General features: G+C 38.6%; 1 protein-coding gene across 1 annotated transcript in view; it reads right to left on the minus strand.

The window, feature by feature from the left end:
- Positions 1-1,780: 1,780 nt before the first annotated feature.
- SHQ1 (SHQ1, H/ACA ribonucleoprotein assembly factor) overlaps positions 1,781-13,806 on the minus strand; it is a 45,257-nt gene continuing 33,231 nt past the window's right edge. The window contains exon 11 of the mRNA XM_069866016.1: positions 1,781-2,826. Within this exon, the coding sequence (XP_069722117.1) occupies positions 2,178-2,826 (649 nt within the window). The 3' untranslated portion in view covers positions 1,781-2,177. The remainder of the gene's footprint in view (positions 2,827-13,806) is intronic.

Here is a 13,806-nt window from a genome sequence, read left to right on the forward strand (position 1 = left end):
TCCTCTACATAAATTTGACTCTTTCTTGGAATTCACTTGCTTCATTCAGAACCCACAGCTGCTTGCAGGATTGAGGGGTTAGCAGGGCAGGACAGGAGACACAGGTTTTTCGTTTTTCCCAAGAGTTTGTGGTTCATAGATTCTGCAAGCCTCAGTTTTGGCCACAGCTGCAGAGATCCACTCTTCTTTTAAAAGCATCTCTGCCTTCTCTTTTTAGAGAAGCAAGGCGTCTTTCAGAGAGACACTCCTCATCCTGAGCACTGAGTGTACTGGATAATACAGCCACATGGGAAATTCTTATCATCCAATATGGATAAATTTCTGACCCCACCACTACAAAGGTCACATAAAATTGCTATAAATCAATATATAAATCAAAATTCATTTTTGACTTCACAACCACTAAACACAAGGGTTCTGCAAAAACACAATGATGAACATCAACATTGGACAACAAGGGGAAGAAAATTGGGAATGGGACCAAAGATGCTGTCCTCACTCCAGAAGACACAGTCAGCCCTGAAAGCAAGTAGATCTGTTAGGAAAAGAGAAACATTCTCAAGTTTTCCTCAAAATGGGAGAATGGAAAAAGAAAAACAGAGCGCTGAAGACATGGGACATTACAGTATCTATCAATTTTCACAATGTGTATTTCGAGCCCACACTCAGCTGAAGGAAGTTTCAGACTTCATAGCTGTAATTTGGGGAGAGCTTGAGGAGGGCTACATTTTTTTCCCTTAAGCTCATTTTTCCCCTCTCTCAGACAAGGCTGCATAATTGCAGCTACAGTGTAGATTTTATTGCTAGCATTTAGAAGAGTAAGTGCTCACCGACATGCAACATGGGAAAGGTTAGTCCCCTGGGGGAGAGAACACAGAGACTGATTAAGCAACTGGTAGGCATTTAAGAACACAAAAAATACTGGCAGATCAGGGGTGCAGTTCTCACTGAACAGGAGTCAGCACAGGAACAGAGCTAGCCTGCTGATTTCCAGCAGGGTGTAGCATTGGTGAAGAACAAGTCTTTGAGCTTGGGATTTTTATACACTTTGTACTATTAAAAAGGTTGAAAAGTAATCATGGCTTGCTCCTCCACAGGCAGGTGAATCCTGTTTTGCCAGGTGCTCCTGTTTTGTCAGGCTGCTGAACCAAACCTGGAGGGTCTGTGTTCCATCCTGCCTCCCTCCCAAATCCTTTTGTAGAGACTGAATATCAGCATATAATTTGCAGTAGCCACCTATTTCAAGAACCTATCTAGAATTAACAGAAATTAGCACAAGATTTATTTACTGACTGAAGTATTTGAATGCTATAAAGGCAAAAAGAAGCAATTGAGTTGGATAAAGCTACACGATAACTAATAGCAAAACCAGACCTAGACAGCACAAGTTGCTTTCAGTCCTATATTCAACCGCTGTACGATGATGCTTTATCATTTTGTTTAACACTACTGTGCTGATATTAAGAGTATATGCAGAAAGAAACATTAAATAATAAGGACTTCTGTTCTTTAACGAGCAACAGTAGTATCCAGATGTGGATACATTTCAAAAACAGCACAAAGAATAAATGCATGACAAAATTGTTTTAGTAACTTACATAAGAACTGAAGAAACATAAGCTCTAACCCCTCCATCTTGAAATGATAAAGACATTTCCTTTATTTTGTACAAAAAATAGAAAATATTCATATATTTAAAACTATTTTGTCAGCTTAAAGTTATAACCATTATTTCTGCAATGCTTAGCTATAAAGCATTTTAAAACGAAAAGCAGCAAAATACCATAAACCAGTTTATACAAACACAACGAGGATATTTTTCAATAAATTCTAACAGCTAAAGATAATGAAAATGATGCCACAACTCATTTTAGTTGGATTAGAACACGATTCTACTATCAAATAAGCTGAATGAAAGCTCCTTCTAGAAGTTTACTGAAATTACACATTCCCACATGTAAAGACCAAATCTGTTGAATCAGAGAAAAAAATAAAAATCTAACTACGAGCATATCTAGAATGCAGCTATATCAATCCTTTTCAAAGCACTCTTGTCTTCCCAAACTGTCAACACTACAAAGAAAAAGATCAACTTCTTCCTGTAGCTCAGGATAGACTTTGGGGCACCTCATAACATCAGTGAGCTAGTGGGTCATACCAGGTTCTAACACTGTCTTTTAGTCCTCATCTTCCTTTGTGCTGCAAAGTAAAAGCAAGGGATTTGTCTTTGAAGGCACCTCCAAGAAATTTCCGTTCCCAGAAGTATCTTTAGAACATCTGTCAGGTTCAGATACATGGTTTTCTTCTTGCTCCTGTAAAACACAGCTTGCAGTAGCCAAGTCTTCAGTCTGTTCTGCAAGTCTAATTGCAGTGTGCATTTGCTTTTCTAATTCTTCTATCAATTTTCCAGGAACAGATGTAGATTGCAAAGAAACCTTGGATTTTTCATCACCTAGCTCAAACATCGAAGTGTTTGTGCCCTGCCTTAATCCATTACAGTCAATAAGTGGAGCTGTCCTCTCCTCTTGAAGCGTGTCTTGTAAAGAATTTATTTTCTCGTCTTCACTGGTTGAGGACTCCGGCTCATCTGAATCAGAGCCTTCTGTCTCAGATGATGAAGTACTGCTTGATTCTTCAGTCTCACTTGTCTCCGACTCAGAGGAAAGCAGCTGTTGCTTGGAAACTGTGCCAGCAGCTTTTAACATGCGCTCCTCCTCTTGTACCAGCACTGCTGCTGCTTCCAGCTCTTCTAGTTCAAATCCTATGTGGGACTTGGTGAGTGCAGTTTCCTGCAAGGATGCAGAGAGCGCAGCCAACTTTTTTGTCCTTTAACAAAGAACAAGATATATTATATAACTTTACAAACAGAACTTTCCCATTTGATAACAAGAACACAAATCTTAAATATTTCTACTATTCAGTTGGTTTTCAGACAATTTTCTTCTTCAATTATGATTGTGAAACTAGATGCAGCAAGACAAAAATAACCAAAAATATTCATAATTACTACTATTTTGGATAATTTTTCCCACAAGGCCAGACAATATCCCACTGAAAGTCTTTAGTGACACTTTCAAAAAAGACACTGCTTCTTTGACACTTCGGCAGTGCACAGAAAGGGAAAGTGGATTTCAGAACAAACCTCTTCAGGATTGCTGTCTTCAGCAGCAAACTCTGCAGTATGTGGGTTGATGGATTAAAGTTCATATGCAGCATCATTTTAGCTTTCTGCCTGGATATGGATATGTCTGTTAAACGCAGATGAACCAATAAAGTATAGCTGATGAGGTCCATCTCAGGGATACATTCTCCTTTCACAGCTAGCTTGGTGCATTCATATATCAGGAGGTGTTCAATACTCTGTCTGTACGTGAGCTTTACCTTTCATTCATAACTCAGTTGAAATATAATTTAACCAAAGTATCAGGACCATTTAGCTAAACACCTCTAATAAAGCAGGCACACCACATCAGCTTCAAACCTCTGGTGCAGCTAGATCCATTTTCCCTGGTGTTTTGAAGTCAGCACATGCTTTACCAAAGTGCATCATAGATTTATAAACAAAAAGCCAACAAGTAAAAAAGAGTGCCTTGAAATGGAGGGGTGGGAAAGGGAGGGGAAAACTGGTATAAACTAACAAACATACATCCTGTTTCTTGTTGTAGAGTTTTGCTTCAGACTATCAATCAACTTTTCACCACTTCCTGCAACAGCAGGTCTACTATAAATCCTGCAGTAACTGACTGGGTTTCATTTCCTCTGCCAAACCTGCTAACCTGCAAGGCATGACACACTGACACTGGAGCAAGTAGCTGATAATGTAATACATGACTCCTGCGAGGCAAAAGTTAAAGTGCTTGTTCTCTCAGTTGAATGATTTTAAAGATCTTTGTATTCTATTTCCCAGGGGGCATAATTACTCAGTATAACACAGACACTTCAGTTTTTTTGGCTCCTGAAGGAATTGCATTTAAAAGTGGGGGAAGGGAAATTCAATGCAGCTTCTTATACTTTTTACAGAGACAGTGCAACATTTAAAAGCTGAACTTTTAAAACATATTAAACTTTTAGTTTAACCCATAGATGGGAAAACTATGCATAAGTGCTTCCCAGAAGTAACTGAAGCAACAGATAATTTATATTTCCAGAATTTTTAAACCTAAAGCTGAGAACGAAATCACATTTTCCTAACGGCTCCCAATATAAACATGAGTATCAAATTTCAACAAGGTGCTTACTTAACCCTATTCTAATTTGGGGTGGTTGTGATATAGTTCCATTTTATTTTTGTCAATTGATACATAGAAAGGTTCACAAAGCCTTGTAGGTAGGTGGTAACAGAACAACTGGTTTGCAGGGGAATCTGTTTCCTGAACACACTGTTGAGAAGCTGGTTAGTGACCCAAATCACAAGAGTTTATATCCCTATCAGAAAGCATTTTGCTTTGCTTTCCAAAGTCTCTTTCCTTCCTTCTAACTATACACATATATGTGTGTGTGCATGTGCCCCCCTCCCCCTCTGAGGGCTGCTAATAGTATCAAGATACAATCCTTTTTCCTGTCCTATTGCCCGACTGTCCATAAGAACACGAGCTCCAAAAGCTGAAAGCACATTGTAACAGAGAAAGCTGTTTTCCACTGATTTTAGATGCAGTTCCTTTTAACTTCATTGACAGCCACATGCAACTAGCTGTAGGCACAATCACTTCCCATGACGATACATCTTCAGCTCCAGCTACATCAGCCTCACCCACCTGTTTCACTATTGCTGTTGTATCTATCAAGTCAATTTTGAAAGTCCTGTTTGTCTTTACATCTCTTTTATCATGTCTGTCATTTTGTTTCCCAGTCCTATAGTTATTTTTTGCCTTTTCCCGATTTCTGCTGTTCTAACTTTACACATATTTTTCTGCTAGATACTCTGCCCTTGAAATGACTCCCCTAAAATCCTCCTCTCCTCTTTTACTACCCTCTTAGAATGCAGTTAACACCTTAGATATAGGAACACGTCACACAACTGAATCAAATATTAAGGAGATGTGTGGCACCATGTACTTTGTGACATTAATAAATACTTTGCTGTGCTCCAGATTACTTGATGCCAAGTGTTAGGGAAGAAAATATACAGAATGATACACTAAATTGACTCAACACACATGATGTTACTAAATTAAATGTGGCATGACTGACAGATAAAAGAATGGCCTCTCTAAAGAAGCAAGGTTTTGATCACTCTGTACACAAATGCATTTTTATCAATGAGTTCAAAGAGAATGAATGAAATGGCTGGTGCCTGACAGAGACAAACATCCGTCCTACTATACAACTAAAACTGTAAAAGGCAGTCTTAGTCTGGAAAATCCTGGGTTAATTCCTTCCGGGTGATAGAAATATACTACAAAATAACGATAATTGATTTCATAAAACAACTGTGGCTTCAAGTTTCATGTTTAGTCCTTTTCCCCAAAAGTTTTGATAGAACTACTAAAGGAGGACGTGCGCTTTTTGTCTTTACAAAGGATTACAGAAAAAAAGCCATTTTGATAGGAATGGTTGGACTCGATGATCTGGTGGGTCTCTTCCAAGCTGGTTATTCTGTGATTCTATGATTAAATAGCCCACTCTTCCCTTCTAACAACAAGACCACACTTGGATGCGTAAATGCCTGCAGAAGGCTCACAAATCCAAACATCCTCTGAACCTCTACAACTTTCTCCATTCAGCTCTCTCACATGGTATCCCATGGAGCAGTGACTGCCAACACCAGGCACAAGGTGCAAGAGCTACTAACCAGCACACTGCAGGAAAGGGGAAAGGGTAGGGATTTCATGCAGACCTGCACAGCCTTCTCTCTCTGCACCATCAATGCCCCAAAGATCACATTAGGCCAACCACAATAGAAATCTTCTACTAAATCATTAGAAAACCTAAAAGATCATTTTACTTTTTTTTTAGGTCTTAGCCATTTAGGTGTTTGATTTAAGCTGGATTTAAACAGCATGAAAAAGTCTCTCATCAGTCACTCAGTTTCTTAATAGGCTAAATGTTTCCTCTCAGCTTTCAGTCTGGTCATCAAGCCTTTTCCAGGAAAAAAAGGGGTCAGTCTACAGAGCTCTACATTTTAATGTGAGAAAACCTCAACACTCTTGACAAATTTATACATAAAAGCAGAAAACTCCACTTCCCAGCTTTCCAATCTTCTATTAAAAGAAAAAAATAGAGCACTTCAAGAACAGCTTTTTTATTTCTCCCTTGTGTAAGGGACTAACAGAACTGCAATTAGCTATCAGTCCATTTTGCTTAAGGTGATTATCTACTTTTACAGAGAACTGAGGTTCAGGACTGCATTTCACATCAGTCTTAAGAAAAGGTGGCAGCAGTCCCTGGACAAAAAAAAAGGCAAGCAGCATAAAAATCAGAGCATGGAAATGCTTTCAATGGGACACTATAGGTCTTTTGAGATAATAATTTCTCTAGCTGAGAGATAAGCAACAATTCAGGAAATAAAAAATGAGACACTAGAAACGAGATACCGTGTATTAGTGACTTATAGTAAACAGGTCCTGCTGTTTCTAACATCTTCTGAGTAGCGCTTTAGAGATGAGACAGCAAATACTTTAATTTTTCAAGTATGATTAATGGAATTGCATGATTACTTGAAGACATGATCATTCAGTATGCACATTTGCAGTAATGATATCTTATTATTATGGTAATAGTGTTCTTACATAAACATGCATAATAGGCTTTAAAGGTGCTACATATTATAATCATTAGTTATCAAGATGTTAGCTGCTTAAGGAAAATTTTTAATTACAGGTTAAACTGATCAGATGCATGTTTTGTTTAATGTATAGCTTTGAGGAACAGATAACAACAGAGGCATCTCTGGTCTTGTCCACGTAGCCTGGAATTAAAATCTCAAGACAGAACTACCATAATCCTTGTCTAGGCAACAGGAGAGTTTCTCTGTGTGCTAGGAGCAAAAAAAAAAATCTTGTTCCACAGGTCTTAGACTGTAGAAGGGTAAAGCTGGGGTGAAAATAACAAAGAATCAAAGGAGGTTTAGTAAATAAAGAGATGGATAAAATAAGGGGAAAAAGAGGATTATGTCAACAGGAAAGGGAAATTACAGGTTCACAGCACAGCCCACCTGCGGCAGCACGAAGAAAGAGTGATGGCAATAGTGACTGACTGCAGTGCTGAGACACAAGCAGCAGCTGGAGTGGGAGGGAAGTAACACACAACTTCTCCTGTCAAAAACTAATGCTTCAACAAGCTCTGGTTCTACCTTGTGTTCCTAGGAGTAAAGTGGGCACTAAGATCTGATGAATCAAGATAGAACGTGGAGCTATCAAAAAAGGTCTCTCAGAAGACCGCATACCTCAGATTTTGTTTTCAATGAAGACTTAACTGGAAGGCAAGATGAACATCAATCTAGCCACAGAAAGTAAAAAATAAATGCAGGACTTGGGGGATACATCCAGCCAAAAAATCCTCTGATTTTTCCCAAATGTTAAACTAGAGAGAAGTAATTATGCTTCTATAACCTATGTCCATCAATCAGAAATAGCACTACCAAAGGAAGAGATTGAAAGAAAAAGTGGTAATGGGCCAGGCCTTTCCATCTGCCTGGTACGTGCCTTACATCCAATTCACTTGCTTTAACAGTTCAGTTATGTTAAGAAACAAACAAACAAACAACTGAAAGATCTTGCAAATATGAAAATCAGCATTCTGTTCCTCATTCTGTACAGCGGGTGGCACTGCATTTGTGGCATGGGAGTTACATCTCTAAACCACTGCGCAAAGCAATCGCAAACATTGAAGTAAACACTCAAATTGGCAGCATGGCCTTTCAAAGCAGGAGTCAGTAACATCTCACTATGGAATGAAAAGGGACTTTTTTGTACAAGCACAAGCCCTAGCTTGCTTTTGCTTTTGTAAACAACACAAGGATCATTTCTAGTGCCTCAGAAGTTTGGCTCTGCATTTCACAGATATGTACAAGCATCCACTGTTCTAAAGTATACAGTGTAAACTACATGTAGGACGCAGCAAAACACAACTATAAGGCAACAGCATTTTCTTACTACCTACCTCTGCTCAATCACAATCAAGTCCGTGTACAATACCCAAGTGCTGTCATGGCAGGCTGAGCCATTCTGGCCCAAGCACAACACAAAAGCAACAAAGTGTGGGAACCTGTATCCCAAAAACATTGACCAGAGCTTCAGTTAACAGCCTGGTGTTTGAATATGACCTAACTGCTCTTGGAACTAAGCTGAAACCTAACTAACCTGGGAACGAACTGAAGACTTGTCATATTATGTTGTTTGAATGTGGTTAGGACTTATTCACTGTGTTACAATAGGAATTGGTCCTTCACACTAGCAGCGCTATAACTTGGCTCTACAGGGCCATCAAGTCCCATTTAAAATGTAAAGCACTTTACATTAATTATCTTTAAACCTTACAGGCAAGATAAACAAGTCTCAAAGAAACAGCAGATACTTCAAGTGCAGACACGCCTCTGCAGTGTCATAGGTTCCACCAAATATGAAAATGGGTCTGTCTCATTGCCAAGCAGACATCCCCTGGTAGGCCTCCAATTCCTTGAGATGCACTCAAACACAAACTAGCAGCATGCTGTGCCAGTCAGCAGAGCTGACAAATATAAAAAGGGCAGTTATTTAACTTTTCTCTGCTCAGCAGGAGCTCCGGACACACAGGATCCATCTAATAGTAAAGTTGTTTCATTAAGCAGTATGCTTTCTGTCTGCTGGTTCACAAGGCATTCCCAACTGCCTCAATTTTTAGATACTTACTGTATGAGAAACTACCAAGTTTAAAGAGAAACTGTCAGTCTATATTTAAACCACCTTGCTCAATAAGGCCTGGCAAAACTCAGGCTTACAAGAGAAAGTTCTGTAGACACCCTCTTTCTCAGATAAAACAGATAAACAGTACAACCAGTCAAGAGTATACCCACTTTAAATGTGTTTCAAAGTACATACCTGGCAGCATTGCATACAATTTCCCACAGTTGTTCTTCTAGTCAGAGACACTGTGATTATTAGGATAATTCTAGAGTTAATATGTTAATATTAATCTCAGACATCACCAGGTGTTATTCCACAGCAGAGCCTAAGCAGTTCAGATGCAGAGGATGTGTAAATTTAGTATCTGCAAGACATTGATGTGTCAGGTAAACTATAAGGGATAATTAAATTTTCTGCCTTGCCACAAGACTGGTTGAGGACAGGCTGCAATAGGACGCAGCTGATGTTTCCCCCTGGACTGTTACTGCTGAACAGAACGGCACCTGCAAAAGGACCAGACTATCCAGACCCTTCAGATCATCTTTCCCCTACCTAGAGTGGTTCTTGCTGGATTCCATCCATCACTGTCTTGCAGCCCAAGCCTTATCTGTCCAGACACAAAGGGTGTAAAGAGACATTGTTCAACATTGATAATGCCAACATTAACTTCCCACAGGAACTCTGTTCATGATCTTGATGAAAACTAGTATCCTTATGTCAGCAGTCTACTGCTTAAGCTTCCCTGAAACAGAAGGCTCAAAAAGTTACAGCCAAACATGATATCAAAAGATAAGAAAGTAAGCTCATACAAGAGCAACACAGCTGACAAAGCATCCAACTATTCTTATAAAAACTCCAGAGGAAAATAAATTGCCCTTCAATGTAAAATTCAGATGTCGGCTCCTATCTAGTGGTGCACAGCCACTTAAGCAACCAAGCTGGTGATCTTTGGGGAAAGTCTCTTGAAGGTGATAACTGAGCTCACCTTGTGAAGTAACACCATAACTCACTGGAACCGCACATTCTGACACCCAAGGGTGAAGAATAAAGTGAGAGAGACACACATACTCTTGAATTACCCCATGACATAACTTAAACTTGAGGGCTTTAGACCAACAGGAGTAGCATGCTTCTTTTACCTGCTTCTCTCCACACTTGACATACAAACAGGTAGAAAGAAAAAAATTAAATTCTTATGATATATAATTGAAAGACAATTTTATTTTAGTAAAATATTCAAGACATGAAAGAAACTAGGTTTCATTGGCCCTGACTGGTAAAACATAGAAGCAATAATGGCACTGAATGCAAAAGCAGACTTCATTAATGTAGAAACATCTAAAGTCAACATGCCCAAATAAAGAATAAGTGGCCAAGCAATGAGATTAGATAACAAAAAAAAAAATCCTCCAGTTTAGGAAAAGAATCCTTACAAATGGATGTTTCGCTGCAATAACAAGAAAACCATCACACTAAACATACCATCCATTTGCCAAAGCTACTCATGGGTTACAAAAGAACCCAAGCCTCAAAATCTGCCTGGATGTAAGAGACTAAGATTCAATTACACCTTTTAGCATGTGTTTTATATGAGATGCTATATTTCACCATTTTTTATTTCTCTGTCAAGGTTATTCCTAATGAGTGCTTCAACTTACACACTACAATGACCTCCAACCATAGTGAAATAGTTCTGAAAATGCAAGTTCAGAATCAGTGAACAAAAATACCCCAAATGAACTTCTGAAAAAAATCATAGAGAAAGCCCATAGTCTTGGTAAATGTTAACAGAAAGTGACAACCACTTTGCCTATCTGTACACATTGCTGTGTTACAGACTGACAATGAACATAACTACACGTTTTTATTGACAAGTACCTTATACACACCTTCAGTCCAATTCCCCACAAGCTTGGGGAAACTTCAGACAGATTTTATTTCACCCACCTCTAGGAACACAACTATTATCTATAGTGAAACATGGCCAAACCTTGAAGTATAACACCACTACCATGAAGTTTAAGGCATGAAATGGAAAAGAAAATACACACAAACACCTAAACCACAGGGCAACCCTTTCATGGAACCAAAAAGTCCTCCCTCAGAAAAACACAGATAACGTTATTTTATACTTGCACCATGCACAGAGAATTCCACAGATTCCTAACACAGACAAGTCTAAAACCTATTTTAAATCTCACTTCAAAAATGGCACATCTATCCACAAAATTCCTTATTGTATCAGAAATGTAAGTCCAACAAAAAAATGAATATGCAACATCTCGTAAATCACTTTCCAGCCTTTACTAGCTGGTTAGCTCATCGAACCCCACCTGGCTTATGAGAGCTGAAAGAATCACATAAGTGGTAGTACAATTAACAGCCAGCGAGACAAACACAAGCAGCACCCTTCAACAGTTTCGTGTCCTTAGTTTATTACACATTTTTATAGGAAGAGGCAGAACCAATAAATAACTCCATTAAAATCTCATTAGCTCTGATCAATGAGCACGGAAGATAATATAAGAACAATGCTGAATGCAGTGTGTTAGCGAAGGAGAAATCAGATCATTTTTTTCAGGACTCAGGTAAAAACAGACCTAAACTTTAACTGATCTTCTACATTATCTGCAGCAAAATAAAGGCAGAGGAATGTAAACACAATAGAAGTAACACAACATTTGTTCACATGATTTAGTACTCGATTAACCAGTCTTCACAGAGAAGAAACAAACCATCTCCACCACACATCACTGAAGACTGCTTAATTTCTACACTTCCTTAGAAAAAGCCTGCTGCTAAAATAAAATGTGCTTAGTTTATTCAGGGTATTTTATGCAACTGCAGGTAACAATTCATTCTTTTCATTTCTCAAGAGGATGAATTCTGTTTAGCCTAAATGCAACAACTTACGTTTACACACTCCACATCTATACTTACTGTTAATTATTGCCTTTCTAACAACTCTTGGAAACAGCAAGCAACTTCAATCAAATTTAAGAGTAACTAGACTTTAAAAGAGATCTTTAAATCCCTACATATCTCATGAAACTAAGCAGAGCTATAAATAATGACCCTCATGAGACAAGGCTGACAGAACACAGCTATGGCAGCACACACCAACCAGCTATTGCATTTACTCTCCCTGATGGAGGCGTCAAAGGTTGTGGTGAAGAGATTAAGGCACAAGGCTTGAGTTTGTAGGAAGTTTATGCAATCTTTTTTTTTTTTTCCCTTCCTTCCCATGTACATATCAGACAAAGTGGAGACTGGGAAAGCATTCATTGCACATCAAATCTTTATCTTAAAATATAAGAAAACCACACTATTAAAAAGGAAGCACTGGGTTCAAAAAGAAGTCTGGAAAATAAATCTCTCTAAGCAAGATGCAACTGCTTTAAACTGACTGGATTAGAACAGAAATCCAATATAAAGAGACAAGACAAGAGAAACCCACCATGTACCTTCAGATGACAAAAACCAGTCCTGCACCAGAAAACAGTGGCTGATGTGGAAGCATCCAATGGGTTTAATATAAACAAACACAAACCATGTTCAGAATGCATAAAATGCGTTCATCTTGAAATTCTAGCTTTCCAAGGGCACTATGTGAATTCTAAAACTAAGAGAGTGATATACTCAGACTGCAACATAATTTGCAGGCTTGTAAACATGACCTGCTATCTACATAGCTTAAACTATTACTTTATTAACCATAAATCAAATATAAAACATAGCACCATCATTTCAATTTAAGTGACTTCTTTTAGCTTAATAAGTCAGAATATTTCCATATTTATTCTGAAATTCTGCAGTGCTGCTTTCATAATGAATCTAAACATTGCATGAGCTGAACCTCACATTTATAAATATATTTTAAAAAGATGAAGCTTTCCAATATAACATCTTACTTTCATTACGTGGTCTCTTTGATAAGTTGAAACCAAACACATGGATTATAAAAGAAATGAAGAACAGCTTATTTATGTAGATGATACTATGAAAACATTCACAAGAGAAAACAGATTTAGAATTAATATTGGACTACAAAGTGAAACTGAACATTATTTATATGCTTTAAAGATACTTTAACTGAGCTTGGAAGCAGCTCAATGTTGCCAAAGTATCTTCAGTAAGTTGCAGCTGGTCCAAACACCTAACGACGGCACAGCTTCCAAAGTCATATATGATAAATAGAAACAACAAAAGATGAACAGATAGCTCACCAGAAAACAGACAAAGGAACAGATTTTATAATGCAATGGTAAGCATTGGCTGCATTACTGAAATGGAACACTGACAGTTGTCCTATGTGAGCCCCATCACCCTCGAATTTCTTAACTGTCATTACTGAGACTTTGGTCTTCATCACCGCTGGTGACTTAGGAGATAGCATTCCAAACACTGTAATCAGATGATAATATCACTTCTGAATAATAAATATCAATACTACTATCACCACATCCCACCGAATTGGCTTCAGATCTGGCTTCCCGAGGGCAACAGGGAAACTTGCAGGCCATGCATGCAGCACCACGCAGCTGGCCCACACTTATCTCATTCAACATACATTTACTCTCATTCTAACTCTGTTCTGTCTTGAGATTTATAGGGCAATTCCTGCAAGGGCAGGTGGAAGACACCAAGCTTGTTACTGACAAGGTTGGAATCAAACCAGGAAGACATCATCAGCCCGCAGATCAGCTTCCCACTTTGATCACAGGTACATCCTCCACCTGCTTAGGAAGGCAACAACTACACACGCTTATCCTTCCCCTGCTCAAAACAGAGGAAGAGTCAGATGAGATGTGCTGACTGAAAAGACATAGCACAGATCACTGACCCTTCTGTAGGCAGATAGGGACTGCCTCCCAACAACTTTGGAAAATCAAAGCGGTAGCCTAAGGGGAAAAAAAGAATGGCTTTCTTCTTTGCCTTCTCTACCCACAGTAAGGTGCATTCAGACACAGCCTGAAGGAATATC

This window comes from Phaenicophaeus curvirostris, chromosome 11 (assembly GCF_032191515.1).
Source record: "Phaenicophaeus curvirostris isolate KB17595 chromosome 11, BPBGC_Pcur_1.0, whole genome shotgun sequence".
Taxonomy (NCBI): domain Eukaryota; kingdom Metazoa; phylum Chordata; class Aves; order Cuculiformes; family Cuculidae; genus Phaenicophaeus; species Phaenicophaeus curvirostris.